This window comes from Pelodiscus sinensis, chromosome 5 (genome assembly GCF_049634645.1).
Source record: "Pelodiscus sinensis isolate JC-2024 chromosome 5, ASM4963464v1, whole genome shotgun sequence".
NCBI classification, from domain to species: Eukaryota; Metazoa; Chordata; order Testudines; family Trionychidae; genus Pelodiscus; species Pelodiscus sinensis.
Genome location: NC_134715.1, coordinates 133593651 through 133612260, shown reverse-complemented (window position 1 = coordinate 133612260; position 18610 = coordinate 133593651). Strand labels below are relative to the sequence as shown.

Genomic DNA, 18610 nt, shown 5'->3' with positions numbered 1-18610 from the left:
AATGACAAATGTGAGCAGATGCTGGGCAAATGTTTCTCTCGTCTCAACAGTGCTGAGTGCCTGGAATTATTTGCTTTTCAGGAAACCTTTTATTCCTCTGGCCAACAGCTGATCCTTTCCGAGAAAGTGCCAGATGGTAGCGAGCGGTTCAGTCTGCGTACACTCACGTTCCGCTGCCTCTGCAGGGCTTGGACGGAGAATGAATGAGATCCCTGGAGCAGTGAAGCCAATTTAAACTTAAATTTAAACGTATCTGGCTCCCCTTCTTATCAGGGCAGCTCCTGTTCTTTAATGTACCAATCCTCACGGCAGCCCCCCTCAGGTCCTGGCCCCGCAGTTACCTGTCCACTGGCCTGGCTCCTTTCAGCCCAGTGGGTATCATATGTAGGAGGTGCCTTGCCAGTGGCCACTGCATGTGGCTTAGATACACGTTTTGGGCCCCAGCATACATCAGACATGTCACAACTTGGTTCGGTGATGTGACAGGAGCCCCCAGGGGTTAAAGCCGATTACCCAGTGAAAACTACCGGATGATGGTGAAACAAATGATTTTTTATTAAGTAAAACGATTCTTTTATTAAAACCAAATGACTTTAAAATGAGGTTTTAACAAGTAATTGCCTCGTGCTTTTACAGGAGGGAAAAACTGAACTTTGTGATTATAATTCAATTATATTAAATCACTCTCTCTGATTTGCTTAAGGCAGCGCAGCATGCAAGCAAAAAATACAAAAGCAAAGCCAATATAATGATAATAAAAACTCCATCTGCAGCCAGCCCCTCTATGGCTGCAGGTGGAGTTCATCACTAAACTACCTCTACAAATTAACAATTCCCGGGTTTCTATTTTAGGGCAGCAGGTGGAGTTAGTCATTAATCTACCTCTACAACTTAACAACTCCTGGGTTTCTATTTCTAAAACTTATACTTGGCCTAAATACAACACCATTACACAACCCAAAATTATACAATTTACATAGTGAGGTTAATAGAACTCAGTTACACTCTACAGAATTACACAGTGAAATTAACACGATTCAACTCTTAACTAAGCGATATTTAAACGATACTTACAAATCCAGCAACGATAACAGTGTAAAGACACGCTAGAACTCGGAGCATGCTCAGAACTCGCGCACCCCTATTTTTGACTCGAGGGGTGGGGAGGCAGCCTCAGGGTGATCAATCCTTCAGCCGGGCAAAAAGACACGTGCCCTCAATACATGGAACCTACCTGAACAAAGGGGTCGAGGGTCTTTTATAACATAACCTGATGTCCGGTACCTTATTAGGGTCTGTTCCCTGGCTGGGCCTGATAAGCTGGTAATGAGGTAATGTGCAATACTGCCCTATTGGATTTTTCATGATGCCTGCCTGATGGCCCTGTGGACGGTGCCGGGTGTGGGCATGGTCAGTGTGTATGGCAGTTGTGTCTTATCTCCCTATGCCTACCTCCCTGCCTTCAAGGACCGGTCAAGAGAGTCTTATTTATCTCTTGCAGCTGTGCTCTATCTTTTCATGCTCACCTCCCTGTTCTATGATGCCTACAAGGTTAGATTCCGTTCACTGAAAGCTGCATTGTGTGCTTACAAGTTATGCTTTCTCAGAGTGTCAGCAGCCTGCATTTTCTGTGAGGGGCCTTTGTGTGGCAGGATGGGCAATGCGCGCGCGAGGCCGTGGCCAGAAGGACCCGCTCTGCGACAAGACAGAGCTATATCACGGGAGAGAGGTTTCCCTCCTGACCCCACCTAGCCTGGTGCCCTGGAGCATGAGGATCCGCAACCCCCGACACGCCTGTCTTAGCAAGTGACACCGCAGATGTTACTCCTGCTGCGTAAATCGCCCTTGGGGAAACCACAGAGCACGCCCGTGCTGATGGGCTAGAACTGAAACACCCGACTGTAAGCTGTAGTCTGACTGTCCGTCCGTCCGTCCCCATCCACACCCCTCCTCTACCTATGCAGACCTGCCCTCTTCTGCCTGTGTCCGTCTCTACCTGGCGTCTCTGCCTCTCTCCGGCTGCTCCTCTATCAGGCCCTTGACCCTTGGCCGTCCAGGCACCGAGGTTGGAGGCAGAGCAGCAGGAGGAGCTGGTGGCTATAGGGAGGCCAGTGATGTCCAAGGGCCGGGCTCCTGCAGGGGTTGGAGGAAGAGTCTGCGATTTGGTGCATCTGAAGCCCATGGAGTGTGGGTGCAGTCCTTAGGGCCGGACGTGCCCAGAGCCCAGGCGTGTCCAGACCCTGGGGAGCTGGTCGGTACATGTCAGGGTCAGCAGAGGCCTGTGGGACCTAGTCTGAGCTGTGGACGACAGGCCGGGGGTGCCACGCCCGGATTGATTCCGCAAGCCCCTGTCTGGTGGTCGCGCTCGAGCGCGTCCTAGAGGGAAACAAGGCTCTTGCTTTGGACAGTCCCCGATGGAGCATCGGCCCTGCCCCTGGACGGGGTGTGTGCTTGGGGACAGAGGCTGGGGGCTGCTCCGGGGTGTGGTTTGGCCCCGTCTCCCTCCCTCACAGGCCGTTGCTTTGCATGCTGGGTAAATGTGCCCAGCAGCTACTGGTATCCCTCCCCTCCAGCGCTCCTGGTCTCGAGGGACCGGTGCAGCCCAAACACAGCTGGGGAGACCCCCTCTGCCGTATCCGCTTAGCCCTCCCCCCCTACATCCCACCCTGCGCCATGGCTCCATGCAGCAAGGGCATCCTCTGCTCTTCAGGGGCCCAGTGTGTGCCCGGGAGGGACTCTTGCTGCCCAGTCGGCCACCCCATGGGGGCTGTAGGTCGCTGTCTCCCTGGCTCATGGGCTGCGGGATCCATTCGCTCTGGGATGTTTAACACATTGTGGCTTTCTCTCTCTCTTTTCCCGTCCCTCCTTTTCTCCTCCCCCCGCCCCGCTTCCTCCTGCCTTTCCTGCATGGGCTGCTCTTTCTTCTTTCCCGACTTCCCGGTGCATGCTCGCTCCCCACTCCCCCACCTCCCCTGCCCCCATCACCCTGTTTTCCCCTCTTTCCCACTTTGGCTACACTCCATCCGTCTCCCCCCCCCCCCCCCACCAGGTGAAAGTCTGGTTCCAAAACCGGCGCACCAAGCAGAAAAAGGACCAGAGCAGGGACTCTGAGAAACGCTCGTCCTCCACCTCCGAATCCTTCGCCACCTGCAACATCCTCCGGCTCCTGGAACAAGGGAGACTCTTGTCCGTGCCGGCCCCGTCCAACCTGCTCTCTCCGAATTCCAGCGCCATCGGGAGCCCCGCCGGGAGCGGATCCAGCCTGATTCCCTCCGACCCCACCTCGCCCGGGCTGAGCAGCGGGAACAGCCCTCCCGCCACAAGAGCCTTCAGCCTGCAGGTCCCCTCTCTCGCTTCCTCCTCCTCCCCCCGGCTGCCTGCCACCCCAGTCTGTTTCAGCGGCCCCCTCTTGGGAAGCCTGCACGAGCTGCCGGGCGGCTACGGACTGGGGAGCTCGGCCTTTGAGCCTTACATGCGGCTGGAAAGGAAAGACAGTTCTCTGCCCAGCAAGAAGCCGAGTCCTTAACGCAAAGCCAGTGTCAAAATCTCCTCCTCGCCCCCACCCACCCCGTGACTCCCGCCTGGGGCGGCTCCTTCGCCGGTGGAAGGTCAAGAGACTGTCGGTCGCGTGTCCAGGTGACGTGTGCGTGCGTGTGACTGTCACGGGGATGCATACACAGCTGCAGGCCTTGCCCGGCTTGGCATGCCCGGCTTGGCGGGGACTCACGGGGAAGCCACTTCTGCTGTGTCCCCCTCCGGTGCCGGGTTGCTAGGGGGTCAAATGCACCTGCTGGAGGTGCCAGCCGGGTAGGGTTGATACACAGAGGGTCTGTCGCTCGCCGGGGGGGCAGGGGAAAGGTTTGCTGGCGCCGTGTGTTTTATTTTGCCGTTGATTGCCAATGTTCCTCACACCAGAGCCAGGCGCCGCCGTGTGAGTCCGCCATGGCGCTGTCACTGTCAGGCCCATTGGATTTCAGGCTCCAAAAGTCACCCAACGCGCTGACTGTGGAGCCAGGCCCGGAGCGAGGCCAAGCGGGACAGGGTGTGATTGGTGGGGGGAGGGTTGCCATGTTACAGTCAAGGGCCTGCGTGTTGATGAGGGAGGCAGTGCAACCTCGTGGTTAGAGCAGAGAGGTGGGAGCCCCGGGCTCCTGGGTGCTATTCCTGACTCTGCCACTGGGCAAGTCCCCCATTCCGTGCCTCAGTTTCCCCACCTGTAAAGAATTGTGGTTGGGGGAGGGGGCATCACAAAAGGAGGGCGGCTCAGCGTCTAGGCTCTTCGGTCTTGCCTTAATCTATCCCTGTTGCATAGGGGGCCAGCCCTTCCGTCTCCTGAATTAATCCCATCAGGCCAGGGGCGGGGGGGAGCCTGAAGGGGGAAGCAGGCAGGAGGGGCCAGGAGGTCTGTCCATGCGGGCTGGCACTGGTGCCAACCATCCTTTCAGTGCCCCCTACATCACGTAGCTGCGCAGCAAAGGCCAGTTCCCAATGCCGCCGCGCTGACACTGCATCCCGCGTTCCACCCCAAAGGCGTCTGAAACTGCGGCCTGCCAGCTTTGGGCAGGGTGAAGAACGCCCCAGCGGGGGGTAGGAAGCCCTGGCAGCATGGGGTGTGGGTAGCCCACCAGCATCCCCGTGTCTGCACCCACAGGCCACGCTCCGGGGCAGCAGCGAACGAATAGACGCCACTCCCAAGCCAGCTGCCAGCCTGGCCCATATGGGAGCTAGAAACCACGGCTCTGCAGGGGCGGTAACTAAAGTGGTTCCCGGGTTTCTGGCTTTTCTGCTAGGGCCCGGGGAAAAGACCTTGAGACCCAAACTGTCCATGTCAACCTACGCTGGCAGCTTGTGGATTAGACACTAGGGCCTAGACCCTCAAAGGGATTTTGGTGCCAGTGGGAATTAGGCACCTAAATACCTTTGGCGAGCTGGGCCTACCCCTTTAGCTAGATCTTTTCTGAACTTTAAGACGGCTCAGAAGGCGTCAAAAGGTGGAGGCAGCTCCTTGCCTTAAAGGGATGCCTTCCGGGGACAGCTTGTCGGTTTGGGTACGTCTACTCTGCAGTGCTATTTCGGGATACCAGAGGTATCCCACGTCTTTTGAACGCTATTTTGAAATAGAGCGGACGCGTTATTCCACGAGGAATAAGGGATGTCTCGAAACAGCGCTCTATTTCCAAATGTGGCGCTGGGTAGACAGGCCTAATTTCGAAATAGCCTATTTCGAGAGAGCATCGCAATAAGAAATTGCGTGTCTTATTTCAAGCTAAGGGTGCCGTGTAGACACACCCTTTCACACAACACATGTTCAAAGCAACTTGGGCATTTCCCCTCCTTGACCCACGGATGGTTTTGACGGACATGCCCATCTTCCAGGTTTTGGCGAGAAACGCTTGGCTGCAGAAAACCAACCTTTGTGGGTTGAGGGTTTGATTTTTTCCAACAAAGGGGCATAATTCCCATACAAATTCCTGCTGGGACGGAAAGCCAGTTTCTGCCGGGGAAAAAACCACTTTTGATTGACCATTTTTGAGCATTTCTTGTTAAAAGTGGCTCGGGGCACCCCTCTGTCCCCGTGTGCTGCTGGCTGTTCTCTGATTGGCTGAGAACCTGCTGAAAGAGGGATGCAAACAAATGTGAAACTGACCAAGTGACTAGACAGGGGAACAGCCTGAAAATGACTGTACAAAACTATTATCGAATGCACAAAACAACCAAACTGACACAGGAAAGTGGATCCCTTTTCCTGCCTCCCCTTGCTCATTTCAGCTTTCTAGGGGTGCCTCTACACTGCCCCTGGAGCTTGAAATAAGTGATGCAAATTGCGTCGCTTATTTTGAGTTAATTTCGAAATGGCTTCTTTCAAAACTTGGTGCTGTCTACACGGCATTTATTTCTAAATAAATCGCTCTTCCGAAACATCCCTTGGGGTGCATCTACACAGCGCTCTAAACTCAAAATAAGATATGCACTGTGCGCCATGCAAATTGGGCATCTTATTTCGAATCTACTTCAAAATAGTTTATTTTGAGATTTGGTGTGTCTACACAGAGCCAAATGTCGAAATAATGCGCGATTTCGAGCCATCCTTTAACCCTCATGCAACGAGGTTTACTGGGATGGCGAAATAACGTGCCTGTTATCTAGACACATATTTTGATAACGGGTGGCTTGTGTATCTGCTCTGGTATCCCAAAATAGCTGTGCGTGTAGACATACCCTTGCTCCTCGTGGAAAGAGGTTTCCAGGGACATCAGAATAGCGAGCCTGTTCTATTTAGAAATAACAGCCGTGCTCAAAAGACATGGGGTAGCGATTTCGGGTTACCGCTGGTCTCCTGAAATAGCGCCACAGTGTAGACATAGCCTCAGGGTGCTGCGGCTGCTGCTGGAGAAGAGTTTCTGGGAGAAGAGCCATTGGGGGTATCTCTGTCACCGGATGTCTGAGGTGGGGGGGAAAAGAAAAAATGGGCGATCCTGCTTCCGATTTGGAACCCTCCTGGATTTGGACTAAGGGTGTTAAAGACCAGTCAACTTTCTGATAAGCATTTGCTTATCGGATAGATTTTTGACGAGTCGACTAGTCGATAAGCACTTCCGCATTCCTCCTTTGAAATGTACAAGAATCCCCAGCAGGGACTCTTGTGTATTTCAAAGCCATGGAGCCTGGGGTCAGTCCTCTGCTAACCCCAGGCTCCATGCTACCCTGCATGCTCCTAGGAGCCCGGGGTCAGCTGGTGAGACCCCCGCTGACCCCGGGCTCCCCACGGCTGCCCCTTTGAATTGTGCAGATGCTGGGGACTCTTGTACATTTCAAAGCAGGCACCCACGTGCAGCCCAGAGTTCGCGGGACTTCCAGCTGGCACCGGGCTGCACCCGGAGTTCTGCATTCCTCCATTGACATGTACAAGAGCCCCAGTGGGAGCTCTTGTACGTTTCAGAGGAGGAATGCGGAAGTGCCTGTCGACTAGTCAATGAACCGCATTTCAACAGCCTTCATTTGGACCCACATTTTGGTTTAGCCTCCTGTAAAGTAAGACAGAGGAGGGGCCTTTATGGAAGGGTTTCAAACATCCCCTGATTGTTATTGGGACACTGGTTCTGACCCGTTTCCGAGAGATCGGGGACAGACTCAGGAGTGTTTCTCCAGACTCCCCGGCCATGGGTAGTTCCGATCCGACAAAGCCCCCTTGATCGGGTTCTGTGAGACCCAGCTCAGCAGTGGGCAGCGCCGAACCCCCCCTGTTTCCTCCCCATCTCTAATTTAAGCCCTGTCCCTTCCCTGCCTCTCAGGTGCAATGGGTGACAAGCGACACTAGCACTTCGGTGCAGACACCAGAGTCCGTCTGCTGAGGGGCACGGCTGAGCGGAGCCAGGGCTGGCCGGGATGCCTGCCTACGTGTCTGGCCGGGGCCTGGGAACCGGGAGCTAGACGCCCCAACAGGCAAAGAGCAGCCGAATCCAGGCAGAGCCCCCGTGACCACACAAGTGCATTATTAGCCATGGGCCCAATCCTGCACTCCGGACCCCCATGGACATCAGTGGGAGCTGGGCTGGGCTGTTGAGCCCCTGCCTAGCACTGCCTGGAGCATCGATGGTACCTCTCCGAATTGGGCCCACAAGGCTTCAGGATTTCCTCCCTCCCTCTCGGCTCCCGTGCAGGCACAGATCCTGACCCTGCAAGCGGCTGAAGTCCCTTAACGCGTTGTGGGGAGTGGTGGTGGCTGATCAGCAGAGCACGACCTCCCAGCGTGGTCCTCGGGGCTCGTGGGATCCCGGGATGCACAGACAGGAGCGGGAGCAGAAAGCTGATTTTCCCTCACTATCTGGCCCCAGTTCAAGGAGGATGTGGACAAATGGGAGGGGGTCAGAAAAGAGTCACGTCCCTGATGAAAAGATCAGAAAACTCCAGGAATTCTGTCGGCTTTGCTTAACCACGAGCGGGTTCAAGGACTCAGTCTCCAAGCAGCTGGGTGGGGGACACACTGGTTCAAAGGGGCGCTCCAGTCTAGGCGCGAAATGTTAAGCATTGGAACAACGCACCAGGAGCACCGTGGATTCTCCAGCCCTGGAAGCTGGAGGGCAGGTCTCCGGCCTGGGTGACGTAGGTCAGACTAGATGGTCCCCATGGGCCCGTGTCCCCTGTGAGCCTGTGAGCTTGTGCGGCCGCTCCGGAGAGATTCCAACGCCGCCCAGCTGAGTAGCAGCGTGCCCACAGCCAGGTGTGTGTTTCTCCTGGTGGTGCACATCTGCACATACAAATTATTCCGCACATGGATGGAACAGATGAGAGGGAACGTCGCAGGGTCCTGGCAGGCCTGGGAGTCTGTGGCTTTGAGGGCACATTAAATAAGATCCCGATCCTGGCCGCTTTGCCATTCCTGGGCTCCCCAATCGCGCCCAATGCTTCCGTGAGGCCAGGGTTTGGCCTGTGGCAAGTTGTGCTTGGATTGCGGCTCACTGCTTTGCACTGTTCTGGCCTGGCCTGGCTCTCTCTAGGGAGCCCCCCGGCCCGCCTCATCCCTCTCCCCACGTCCCAGCGCCTCTCCGGCTCAGAGCCGAGCGGCACACGGCTGAGCGCCTGGGCTGGCTCTTGTGCCAAGGGGTGCAGATGGGCTTGGGGATGGGAGGGTCCCCCGGCTGCCTCCAGCCAGCACCCGGCTTTGGGGAGGAGAGTCTTCTGGGAAGGAGCATGAGCGAGCATGCAGGAGCATCCGCCACCCCCGCAACCAAATTTGCCCAGAGCCACAGGCCGGGCCTGCCGTGTGACTGCTCCCCTTGGGGCCCGGGGCCCCGCCTGCCAGTCCAGCCCCTTCTCCGGAGTGTGGCCAGTAAATCAACCAGCCGCTCCCCCTTTGTCACGGCCACAGCCCCTGGGGCCCGCGGGGCCGACTCAGTCACGTCAGTTTCACCACCAGCCGCGCACAAGGGAGGGATGCGACCAGCCGCCTGCCCTGACACCTCTGGCGGCCTCGCCCAAGGGATCCGACACACCTGGGCCGCTGGGGAAGGGAGAAGCCACCCTCTACCCCAGGGCCTTTCGGAGCGCTGTCCAGCTCATCCTTTGCCTCCCCCTCCCCACTGCATTCAGCTCTGGGAAGCAGGAACGGGTCCACCCAGAGAGCCACAGCCCTGGATAGTTTGGCCTGTAGGGACCAGCCGCCCAAGTCTGGCACATCTGCTGGTGCTCAGGGCAGCCCCGAGAGGTGAAGTTTGGAGTCCGGGGCACCTCCCACTGCCCAGCAGACCCTGCCCACCGGCCTCAGCCCAGGGCACGTCAGCTCAGCCCCACGCAGCCTGGCCACCCACCAGCTCGCGTTCTGCCCCGGGAATCCTGGGCCAGGCGCCTGCCAACCTCCCCGGCCTGTCCCCCCTCCCAATGCCCTCTGGGGTCCCCACTGCCAACCCAGGGCAACCCTCGCCGGTTCCAGGGACACGCCGCTTGTGTCACCGTGGGCAGGATCCGCCCCGGATGTCTGGGGTTGGGTTTCCCCGGTGTCCCACCTGTGAGTGCGTGTGCCGGGCTGCTGCCCCTCGGGAGGTTTCCACGCGGGAGAGAGAGGCCAGGAGACTGGCGCTGTGGTGCTGGGCTCACAGCACAGGCAAGGTCACCACAACAGGACTGAGGACGCCCTGTAGCCATAGGGAGGGAGGAGCCCCCCAAGTCTCTGATTTGCTCCCCTTGTCCGTTCCCAGCCAGCCGGTGCCTCTCTCCGGTCCCCCTTGTTATCTTCATTTGCTCCCCGATCCCTGCCTCTCCTCTGCCTACATCCCCTGCTGCCACGCGGTCGGTGCCCTCCAGAGACACCCCTCGGCACGCTGCTCTCTGCTGGCAGCGAGCCGACTCCCACCCAACCTCGACCTTCGGGCCACGGCATTTTAGGGCTTATTACAGCCGCCTGCCTTTGGGTAGGGCCGCGGGGGCCTTTCTGAGGGACCACCCAGCCGCTGCCGTGGGCCCGGGGCAGCAGGTTTAACAGCAAACTGTTGCCAATTCCTATCCTTGTGTCCCTGCGCCCGTTGTCCCAGACATTCTGCCCCCTGGGAAGACAGTGGGGAGTATGCACTGGGGTGTGCAAGCAGGGGTTTCCGGGACTTAGGGGGTGAGGCGGAGCTAGGCTAGATTCTAGCACTTATCCTGAGGCTGCGGGTTCAAGGCTGCTGTAGACTAGAAGGGTCCTTTCTCACCTGCAGGGGGGTAAATCGAAATGTCTGGGGGCTTCCTGTGGAGGTTGTTGGGCAGAATAACTTTGGCAAAACCATTTACAGGCATCACCTTTTTTCAGCCACAAGAGCGCAACCCGTTTGTCTGTGACAATTCTGGCTTTTCGACCCCGGAACAGTTTTCCCAGGAGCTGGTTGTTTCAGTCCCCCCCGCCCCCAGTCCGCCCTCGGGTCCAGCTTTTTGTCACAACGCAGAACCGTTTCCTAGGAACTATTTAACCAATCAGCTACTGGCTGGCCGCGACGGCGCGTCTCCCCCACCTGCTCCAGTAACAAGCAAGGCCCTGGGTTCTCTGGTGCTTTTCATATAAGGACTCTTTGGCCTAAATTCACCCCCGCTCATGCTCGTTAGCAGCTGCGTGTCTAATAAACCCCAGGAGGGTCGTTAGTGGGGTCAAGCATTTGTCTTTCCAAACCTAGAGCTAGGCATGTGATTTGGTGCTGTGCGGAATCGGGTCCTAAAAGCACAGACCCCTTCTGCTTTAACTCCCTGCGCTGCCCTGCCAAAGCTGTGTCCTGTGGGGGGGCCCTGTCTCTTACCCCCTCGCCCGTGCGTTCCACTCCACCCGCCATGGCGAAAGGAAATATTTAAAATAAATGTTTTTATAAAAAGGTTTTACTGATTTTTAAAAAAATAAATATCTATGAAATAATTTATTTATTGTGCATGTCACCCTCAGAGCACTTGGCAAATATTAGCTAATTAGCACCCCCGTGGGAGGGAGGGAAGCAGCTCAATTGCCGTGTCACAGCTGGGGAAACTGAGGCACGACAGGCCTGACACCATCCCAACATCCTAGGCATCGTTGGCGGAGCCTGGAATAATGTCTGTCCCTGGCCCAGAGCTTCCAAGGTGCAGCAAATGCTCTTCGAGGATTTGGGTCCCAGTTTTTTGCTTAGATCACTTCTCTCCATTCTTAGCAGAGCATCTGGTTTACAGTTCCCCAAATTTGACTTTTCCCAGGACTTTTTGGTTTCACTTGCAACGGCAACCACAAATTGCAACGGCATTGGCACCGTTCCCCTCCTAAGTGTTCCTACAAGCCCTGGGGACCAGTCTGCCTTTTTTCTGCCATTATTGGTTGACACAAGGCATTGCCACGGGATAAAACACCCCACACGTACGTTTTGGCCTTTTTTTTTTCTTTTTCATTCCTTCCCCCAGCTCTGTTTGCAATCTGCTTGTCTGAAACACCGACACCTAGAATTGGAGCCTCGTGCCTGTGTGACCCACACACGGATAGAGCGGTGCCCTGTCCCATAGCGTGGCACTTACAGCACTTTCAGAGAGAGATAGGAACAAGGCAGCTCTACAGCCTGAGCTGCGAGCCAGCTGGATTTCTAGCTCAAACTGTAGAGCAGTGTTCTCCAATTCGGATGGGTCCTGCCTTGGCCAGGGGGCTGGACTTGATGACCTCCTGAGGTCTCTGCCCGCTCTATGATGTATCAAGTGAAAGTAAGGGTTCCTTCAGAACTCAGCACGGCCCTGCCCCCTCTTAAAGAGACAGAGCCTTTTTTCAGTGGGTCTTTTTTTTTTTTTTTTGCCTGACAAGATTTACCCTGGCAACCCTAGGGGTTCCTTGAAATGCTTTCAAGCTGCAAAGGGTTCTGTGGCCAAATTAAATTGGGAAACACTGCTGTTGAGGCTCCTACCCTAAACTCTGGCAGTCCCCGGTTCAAATTTGCCCTGGTTATACTTGTACACAGTTTCCTTTTCATGGTCAAGGGCATTTCATGGTTCACTCCTGAGGCGGGGAATTTCTGATCTTTTGAAGGCTGACTCAGCCACGTGCAGCAACAGCGGTGCACAGATCCTGTAAGTATCGTACGACAAATTTCATATTTGTCTGGGGCTATGTCTACACTACAAAGAAAAGTCGGGAAAAGATACACAAATTGCAAACCGCTTTTCTTTCGGAGGAGGCTTTTCCAAAATTTGGCCCGTCTACACGGCGCCAAATTTTGGGAAAACCTGCTCTTTCGACACATCCCTTCTTCCTTGTACAACGAGGTTTACAGGGATGGCGAAAGAGCGCGTCCGCTTTTCCGAAATTTGTTTTGGAAAAGTGGACGCATTCCACTTGGATGCAGCATAGCTTTTCCAGGATACCTCCGGATACCCCGGAAAAGAGCTGCAGTGTAGACATAGCCTGGAGGTCCAAAACTGGGCAGAAATGAGGTAGGGTTGTATCCCTCTCACCCAGTGGACCTGGAAAGAAGAAACTTCTTTTATGGGCAGCTAATCCCATACCTACCTGCTCCAGGTTTCATGCACTTTTCTCGGGTGCTGGTCCCTGTCCGAGGAAGGATCCCGGGGCAGGATAGTCAGCTCCAAGCAGTCCCCTGTTCCAATCCCTGAAAAGGAGCCTGGGAAATATTGACGAGGAAGTTGCTTTGCAAAGATCCTTGTGTCTTGTCCTAGTTTGGGGACGATTGGGCGGATCAGGTGAAAAAGCCACTGCCCTTTGGGAGAGCTGTCTTTTGTCTTTGTACAGGTAGAGGAGAAAAGGGACAACATTCATCCCCATCGGGGGCCGGTTTTCTTGCAAAAGCGCCTCCAAAGTTTTGAACGTTCAAAATGTCCCAAAAGAATTAGGGTTTGTGAGAGTTTACAATTTCTCCAGTTTTGATGCAAACGCCTCCTGCCCCCCACCCCTTCGCAACTCTACCAAACTCTCCATCTTTTGGAGACAATGATGTAGACAGTCATACACTTGAGCTATGTCTACACTGCAGGCTGTTTTGCACAAGAACTGTTTTGCACAAGAGTTCTTGTGCAAAAGTTCTTGCGCACGAGCGTGTCCACACGGCCATGTGCTTTTGCACAAGAGCGTCCATGGCCGTGTGGATGCTCTCTTGCACAAGAAAGCTCTGATGACCATTTTAGCCATAGGGGTTTCTTGTGCAAGGAATCCATGTTGCCCGTCCACACTGCCTTCTTGTGGAAGAGCTCTTGTGCAAAAAGGCTTATTCCTCGTGGGGAAAGGAATAACGCTTTTGCAAGAAGCCCTCTTTTCCGACACTTTACTGTAAATTGACTTGTGCAGTGTAGACACTCCGCAAGTGTTTGCACAAGAACAAATGTTCTTGAGCAAAAATCCTGCCGTGTAGACATAGCCTAGGGGAGGAAAGCCACTAAGAGGCCCTGGAAGAAAATGCAAATATTTTTCACAAACCTCCGGGGAGGGAGGGGGAGAGAAGAGCAGAATTCCCATTTTTACCTGGCCCCGATCCTGAGTCCTAGTTCACGCTGCTGCTTATTTATTATGGCACAGAGAGATCCTTCCAAAATCACTAAAGTCCCCCTCCCCCGCCCCGAAACGATCAGACATCCGCTTGAGCCAGCCATCGCTTCGCCATCAAATCTGAAATCAGCGACGCCCACCCGTCCGCCCAGTCTCTCTCTCACACACACAGGTCTAAGTCTTGACCGCCTGGAGATGTATCTTCACTTGTACAACTTGAAAAAAACCAACCCGAGTACTGTATGTCAAACGTTGATGAATGACGTGGTTTCTGATGGTTAATAAAAGTGATGTCATGATGCCACCTGCCTTTTCTTCCATCGCTTTGCGAGTCTGCGTAGCGAGCGCGCCCAGCACCATAGTGACACAGGGTGAGCACTCGGGTGCCATCAGTAGCTCCCACTGGGACTGGTTTTAAGGGGAAAAGTTTGGGGAAATGTTCCCAATGTCCCCCCTACTCCGCATTGATAAACCAAGTCAGCAAAATACAAGCCGCTTACAAATAAAATGTCAGCCCACCACCAGGGCTCACACACAACCCTACAATAACAAAGCAATGTGTGCAGCCTGTGTTTGTGTGGGCCGACAATAGCCAAGGAGGGTGGGGGGGTAAAAGGGAGTCTTTAAGGCCATGTCTGACAGAGAAACACCTCCCCCCTGTCCTGCCCAGGGAAATCAAATGAATAGTACACTATCCTTCACAGTCACACAGTCACACACACACACACACAGATGGGCGCTCTCACAACACTTTCACACAGAAACTAAAGTTGCTACCTGGCTTGGCCGACAGGGGCTGGGTCTCTCAGTAGTAGCCCGGTTCTGTTCACTCCCTCTGGGGTAGCTGGCATTGACCACTGTTGGAAGAAAGGATGCTGGGCGTGATGGTCGATTGGATGTTCTGTACCCGCTAGTCTCCGGTGCGTTGTCTAGTCTCACATGGCCCTTGCCCCCAGGGCAGCCCGAGCACTGTGACTGTGCTGGGACCCAGTCCACGGTACATGCCCCTTGTATCTGCCCCTCCGTGCCTGCCAGGGACAGGGAATCCCTGAGCCCTAAGTGACAGGACCAAGGCCACAAAGAGAGTCAGTGGCAGAGAGAGTTCACTTCTCCCTCCCAGGTCTGTGCTCAGATTGCTGGGCTATGCTGAAAGGTCCACAAAGACTGACTGTGCTACTATCCATGATTACACAAACAAACACACACACACACACACACACACACACACACACAAACCTCTTCCTGCCCACACTGCCTCACAATCTGCACCTTATACATGCAGACACACACCACCACCTTCTTTACCACACTGCTCCCCTATACACACACAAAACCACTTACACAAGCACACATAATTACACCCCCTTCTCCCTGCGTGCACACACATTACAAAACCACCTACACACATGTATCTTCTCCCCCAAACACAGACAATTTCACAACTCTTGCTCTACCCACAAAATCACTTTCTACCCCCCAGCACACAGCTATACAACCCCCTGCTACACACAGCCACCACCTACTCCTCCGTCATAAAATGACACAACCCTCTTGTGGACACAACCCCCCTGCCATGCACGCCCCTTCTACTTCCCAACACACAACTACACACAGTCCCTATCACACACAACCACCCCTTATCCCCCAGCACACAATCACACATACCCTGCCACACACTACTCTCCTGGCATACAGCTATGCACACCCTGCTACACAACTACACATACACCCTGACACACACAACCACCCCTACTTGCTCAACACACACACTCTGCTACACACACACCACAGAACTACACACACCCCACCACAATTACACACATACACCCCGGCACACACAACCACCCTGCTCTCCTGACACACAGAGCTCCCTGCAGAGTCCTGCTCCAGGTGGGAGCTCTCAGGTGACCTTCACCTGCTGACGGGGCTGGGCTGCCAGCCAGGTGTGGGGCTGGCAGTTTACAGTCAACAGGGCCCGCGTGGGCAGGTCTCGCCCAGGCCTGGGCCAGCCGGCAGAGCCAGGGAGGGTCAGATCAGACCGGCTGGGCCGGCCAGGGAGGAGAAGGAGCTATAAATCCCCCTGCCGAGGCCAGCCCGGCTCCTCCCGCCCCAGCTGTGCCCAGCCATGGCTGCCAAGGTAGCGATGCCGCTCGGCAGGCACCCAGCCGCCCTGGCAGGGGCCCACGAGCACGTCCAGGCCGTCACCAGGAATTACGTCTCCAACCCCAGGCTGAGTGAGTACCCGGAGGAGGTGGGGGGGGGCGCAGTGCCAGGGGGGGGGGCCATGCAGTGCTGGCGAGAATGCTCCTCTCCCCCCCCAATTCCCCAAGATGGTGGTTTAGAGTGGGGCGGGGTGGGAGCAGAGACCTGCGGGGACTTGAGATTTTTGCAGCTCCCCCCCCCCCCCATCTGTGTGGGTTCGGCCTTGGAGCCAGAGCTGTCCCTGGCTACCCGACAGTGTCATCTAGTGGTTAGAGCAGTGACTAGGTGGGGGGACCCGGACACTGGGGATCTGTCCCCTGCTCTGCTATTGACTCACCGTGCGGCCCTGGGCAAGTCACTCAAGCTGCTCTGTGCCTCAGTTTCCCCAGCTGTGGAATGGGGCGAGTCCCCTGTCCTGAAGTGGCTTGGCTCCCCGCGGCTAGGTGTGGGGCATGGGGCATGTTTGTGGGAGGTGCACAGAGAGACCCTCCCCCCCGACAACCCTGGCGATTGAGGCATTTGTATCGCAGGCTCACGGGGGCTCACCACGCACTTTTGGGGGGGGGGAGGGGTCTGTTGGATCAGAGTCTGTAACTCCTTCTGGGGTGGGAACCTTTTCAGCTCTGCATCCTGCCTCCTGCTTGTGTTAGCTGCCCCCTGCCCCCCCAAAGGGCCTGGAATGGGGCCAGGGGCCCGTCTCCCCTTGGCAGCGGGGCTGGTTTGCCTGTCCTGTGGCTTCCTATCACACCCCGGGTCCTACCGAGGCTCCGAGTCTGGGGCCCTGTGTCATACTGAAGTAAAAAGACATTTGCCCCAAGGTGAGGGGTGCTGGGCCGGCGCCTCTTCTCAGCAGCCCTGGCGTGAATCCGGAGTGACGCCAGAACTACCCCGTGTAAATGAGAACAGAACTGGGCCCAGAAAGCGGATTGCTCTGTGAGAAACTTTGGCTGGCAAAGGTGTCTGCCTCTGGCCAAATTCTGTGGGAAAGTCACTTGGAAAAATGCTCAGCGCTCCCCCCTCTCGTTAGCCCCCAGAGATGTGGGGTGGGAGGTGGATGGGAGAGAGACCAGGTTCTGTTTGTGTCTTCTTTGGTGTGTGTGTGTGTGTGTGTGTGAGAGAGAGAGAGAGAGAGAGAGAGAGAGAGAGACCAGGTTCTGTTTGTGTCTTCTTCTGTTTGTGTGTGTAGGGGTGTGTGTGTGAGATCAGGTTCTGTTTGTGTGTGTAGGGGTGTGTGTGAGAGATCAGGTTCTGTTTGTGTGTGTAGGGGTGTGTGTGTGTGAGATCAGGTTCTGTTTGTGTAGTTAGTGTTGCGTGGGTGCACACCTGTTTACTTGTCTGTCTTCCGATCTGCCTCCAGACACACGCAGGCCGCATGTTTGTGTCCCACCACCCACACCCCAACCCCCCTCCTCGCAGATGCCTCCCGGCTAACCTTGCCCAAGGAGAACTCGGGGAAGAGTTCCCAGGCTGACGTCAGCCCAGCCCAGCAGTGCCTCAGAGTAACCCCCTTCCCCCCCTACTCCCCCAACACCCCTGCTCCCAGCTCAGCCTGTTTCAGGAGCAGGGCAAGAGATGAGCTGAAGTCTGTAAACCAAACCAGCCCCCCCTCCCCCCAACCATGCAGCAGCTCCTGTGTCCACCCGGGCACTGGCCTGTGTGTACGCAGAGCCCTCCCCCCACCACTGGATGGAATCAGAACTGCTTGTGCGTGTGTCATGGGCCCCGCACTGCACACAACCGATGGCGATGCTCTGCTACAGGCTTGGCGTTTGGAACAGGCGGAGCTGAGCTGAGTGGCCTGCTGTGACCATGAAATGCTGAGTGGCCGAGGGAGGCAGGAGACTGGCTGGTGTGGGAGGGGGGGCTCTGGCCGGGTGTGCACCTCACATGGTGGGCACTAAGGGCTTAGGCCCGACACACCCAGCTCCCTGCAGGAGAGGGGCCGAATTGCCCCAGTAACTCAGTGCTGCTGCACAGAACGGTGGGGACATTTCTCACCAGCCCGGGGGCCTTTGAGATCCCAACGGCCTCTGTCCTTATCCAGCCGAATGTCTCAGGGTAGGGGCTGCCTGTGCCAGGCCACTCTGAGGCCAAGGGAGCCAGGCCAGCGCCCGAGGCCGTAGGCGCCCGACCAGGAATGAACACCTAGGAGCTGGCCAGCTGCCCGGCTCACACTCACCAGCGCGGGATCTGAAGCGCCCCGTGCCTCAGTTTCCCCCACTGTGCAGTGAAGTGCAGGCTCAGGGCCTGGTTGGGAGCTTGCTATGGGGAAAGGGAAGGGGGCAGGAAGGTTGTGCCCTACCGCTCTGAGGTCAACACGCTTCCCTTTGCCCCATGGGCTGCCACCTCCTGGTCCGGTTCCAGGGGACTCCAGACCGGCCTGGCCACACTCTGCCTCGGGGGCATTTGCCCCCCCTCACGCTGAACCGAACTGGTCCAGCCAAACAGCTCCTGTTTGCTGTCAACAGCCAGGGCTGGGCTCTGCAGGGACAGGCTGGGCCCCACCAGATGGGTTGGCGCCCGGGGCCAGGGACAGCTCACAACAAGGAGGCAACAGGACGAGGGATCAAGTTCAGAGGCAGCTTGCGGCTGGGAGCCTGGGGCAGGTGGCTGCTCATTCAATCCCAGGGAAAGTTGGGCAACTTTTCCTGCAATGGGGAGGAGGGAATAGCTCCCCCTCCCTTCCTTTGTCAGTCACAGTCTGGGAGGAAATTCTCATTTTTTCACAAACGGGTGGGGACACGGAGGGTTAATCAAAACCCAGCCTGGTTGTGGTTTAGCCGCTGATTTTGTTTTTTAACCCGGGCTGCTCCTCCCGCGCTGCTATTCCCCCCGAGGCACGGAGGCTGAAAAGTGGGGAAAAAATGAAAAAAGGTTTGGGTGCATGACAGGAAAACTACCACGAGTCCCGTTTGTCACACAACAACATCCCAGCACTGC

General features: G+C 56.0%; 2 protein-coding genes across 2 annotated transcripts in view; both read left to right on the top strand.

Annotated features, from left to right (window-relative positions):
- VAX2 (ventral anterior homeobox 2) overlaps positions 1-13750 on the top strand; it is a 59466-nt gene extending 45716 nt beyond the window's left edge. The window contains exon 3 of the mRNA XM_075931077.1: positions 3050-13750. Within this exon, the coding sequence (XP_075787192.1) occupies positions 3050-3526 (477 nt within the window). The 3' untranslated portion in view covers positions 3527-13750. The remainder of the gene's footprint in view (positions 1-3049) is intronic.
- Positions 13751-15511: 1761 nt separating this feature from the next.
- The window catches only part of ATP6V1B1 (ATPase H+ transporting V1 subunit B1), a 47354-nt gene continuing 44255 nt past the window's right edge, over positions 15512-18610 (top strand). Inside the window, exon 1 of the mRNA XM_075931076.1 lies at positions 15512-15702. Within this exon, the coding sequence (XP_075787191.1) occupies positions 15594-15702 (109 nt within the window). The 5' untranslated portion in view covers positions 15512-15593. The remainder of the gene's footprint in view (positions 15703-18610) is intronic.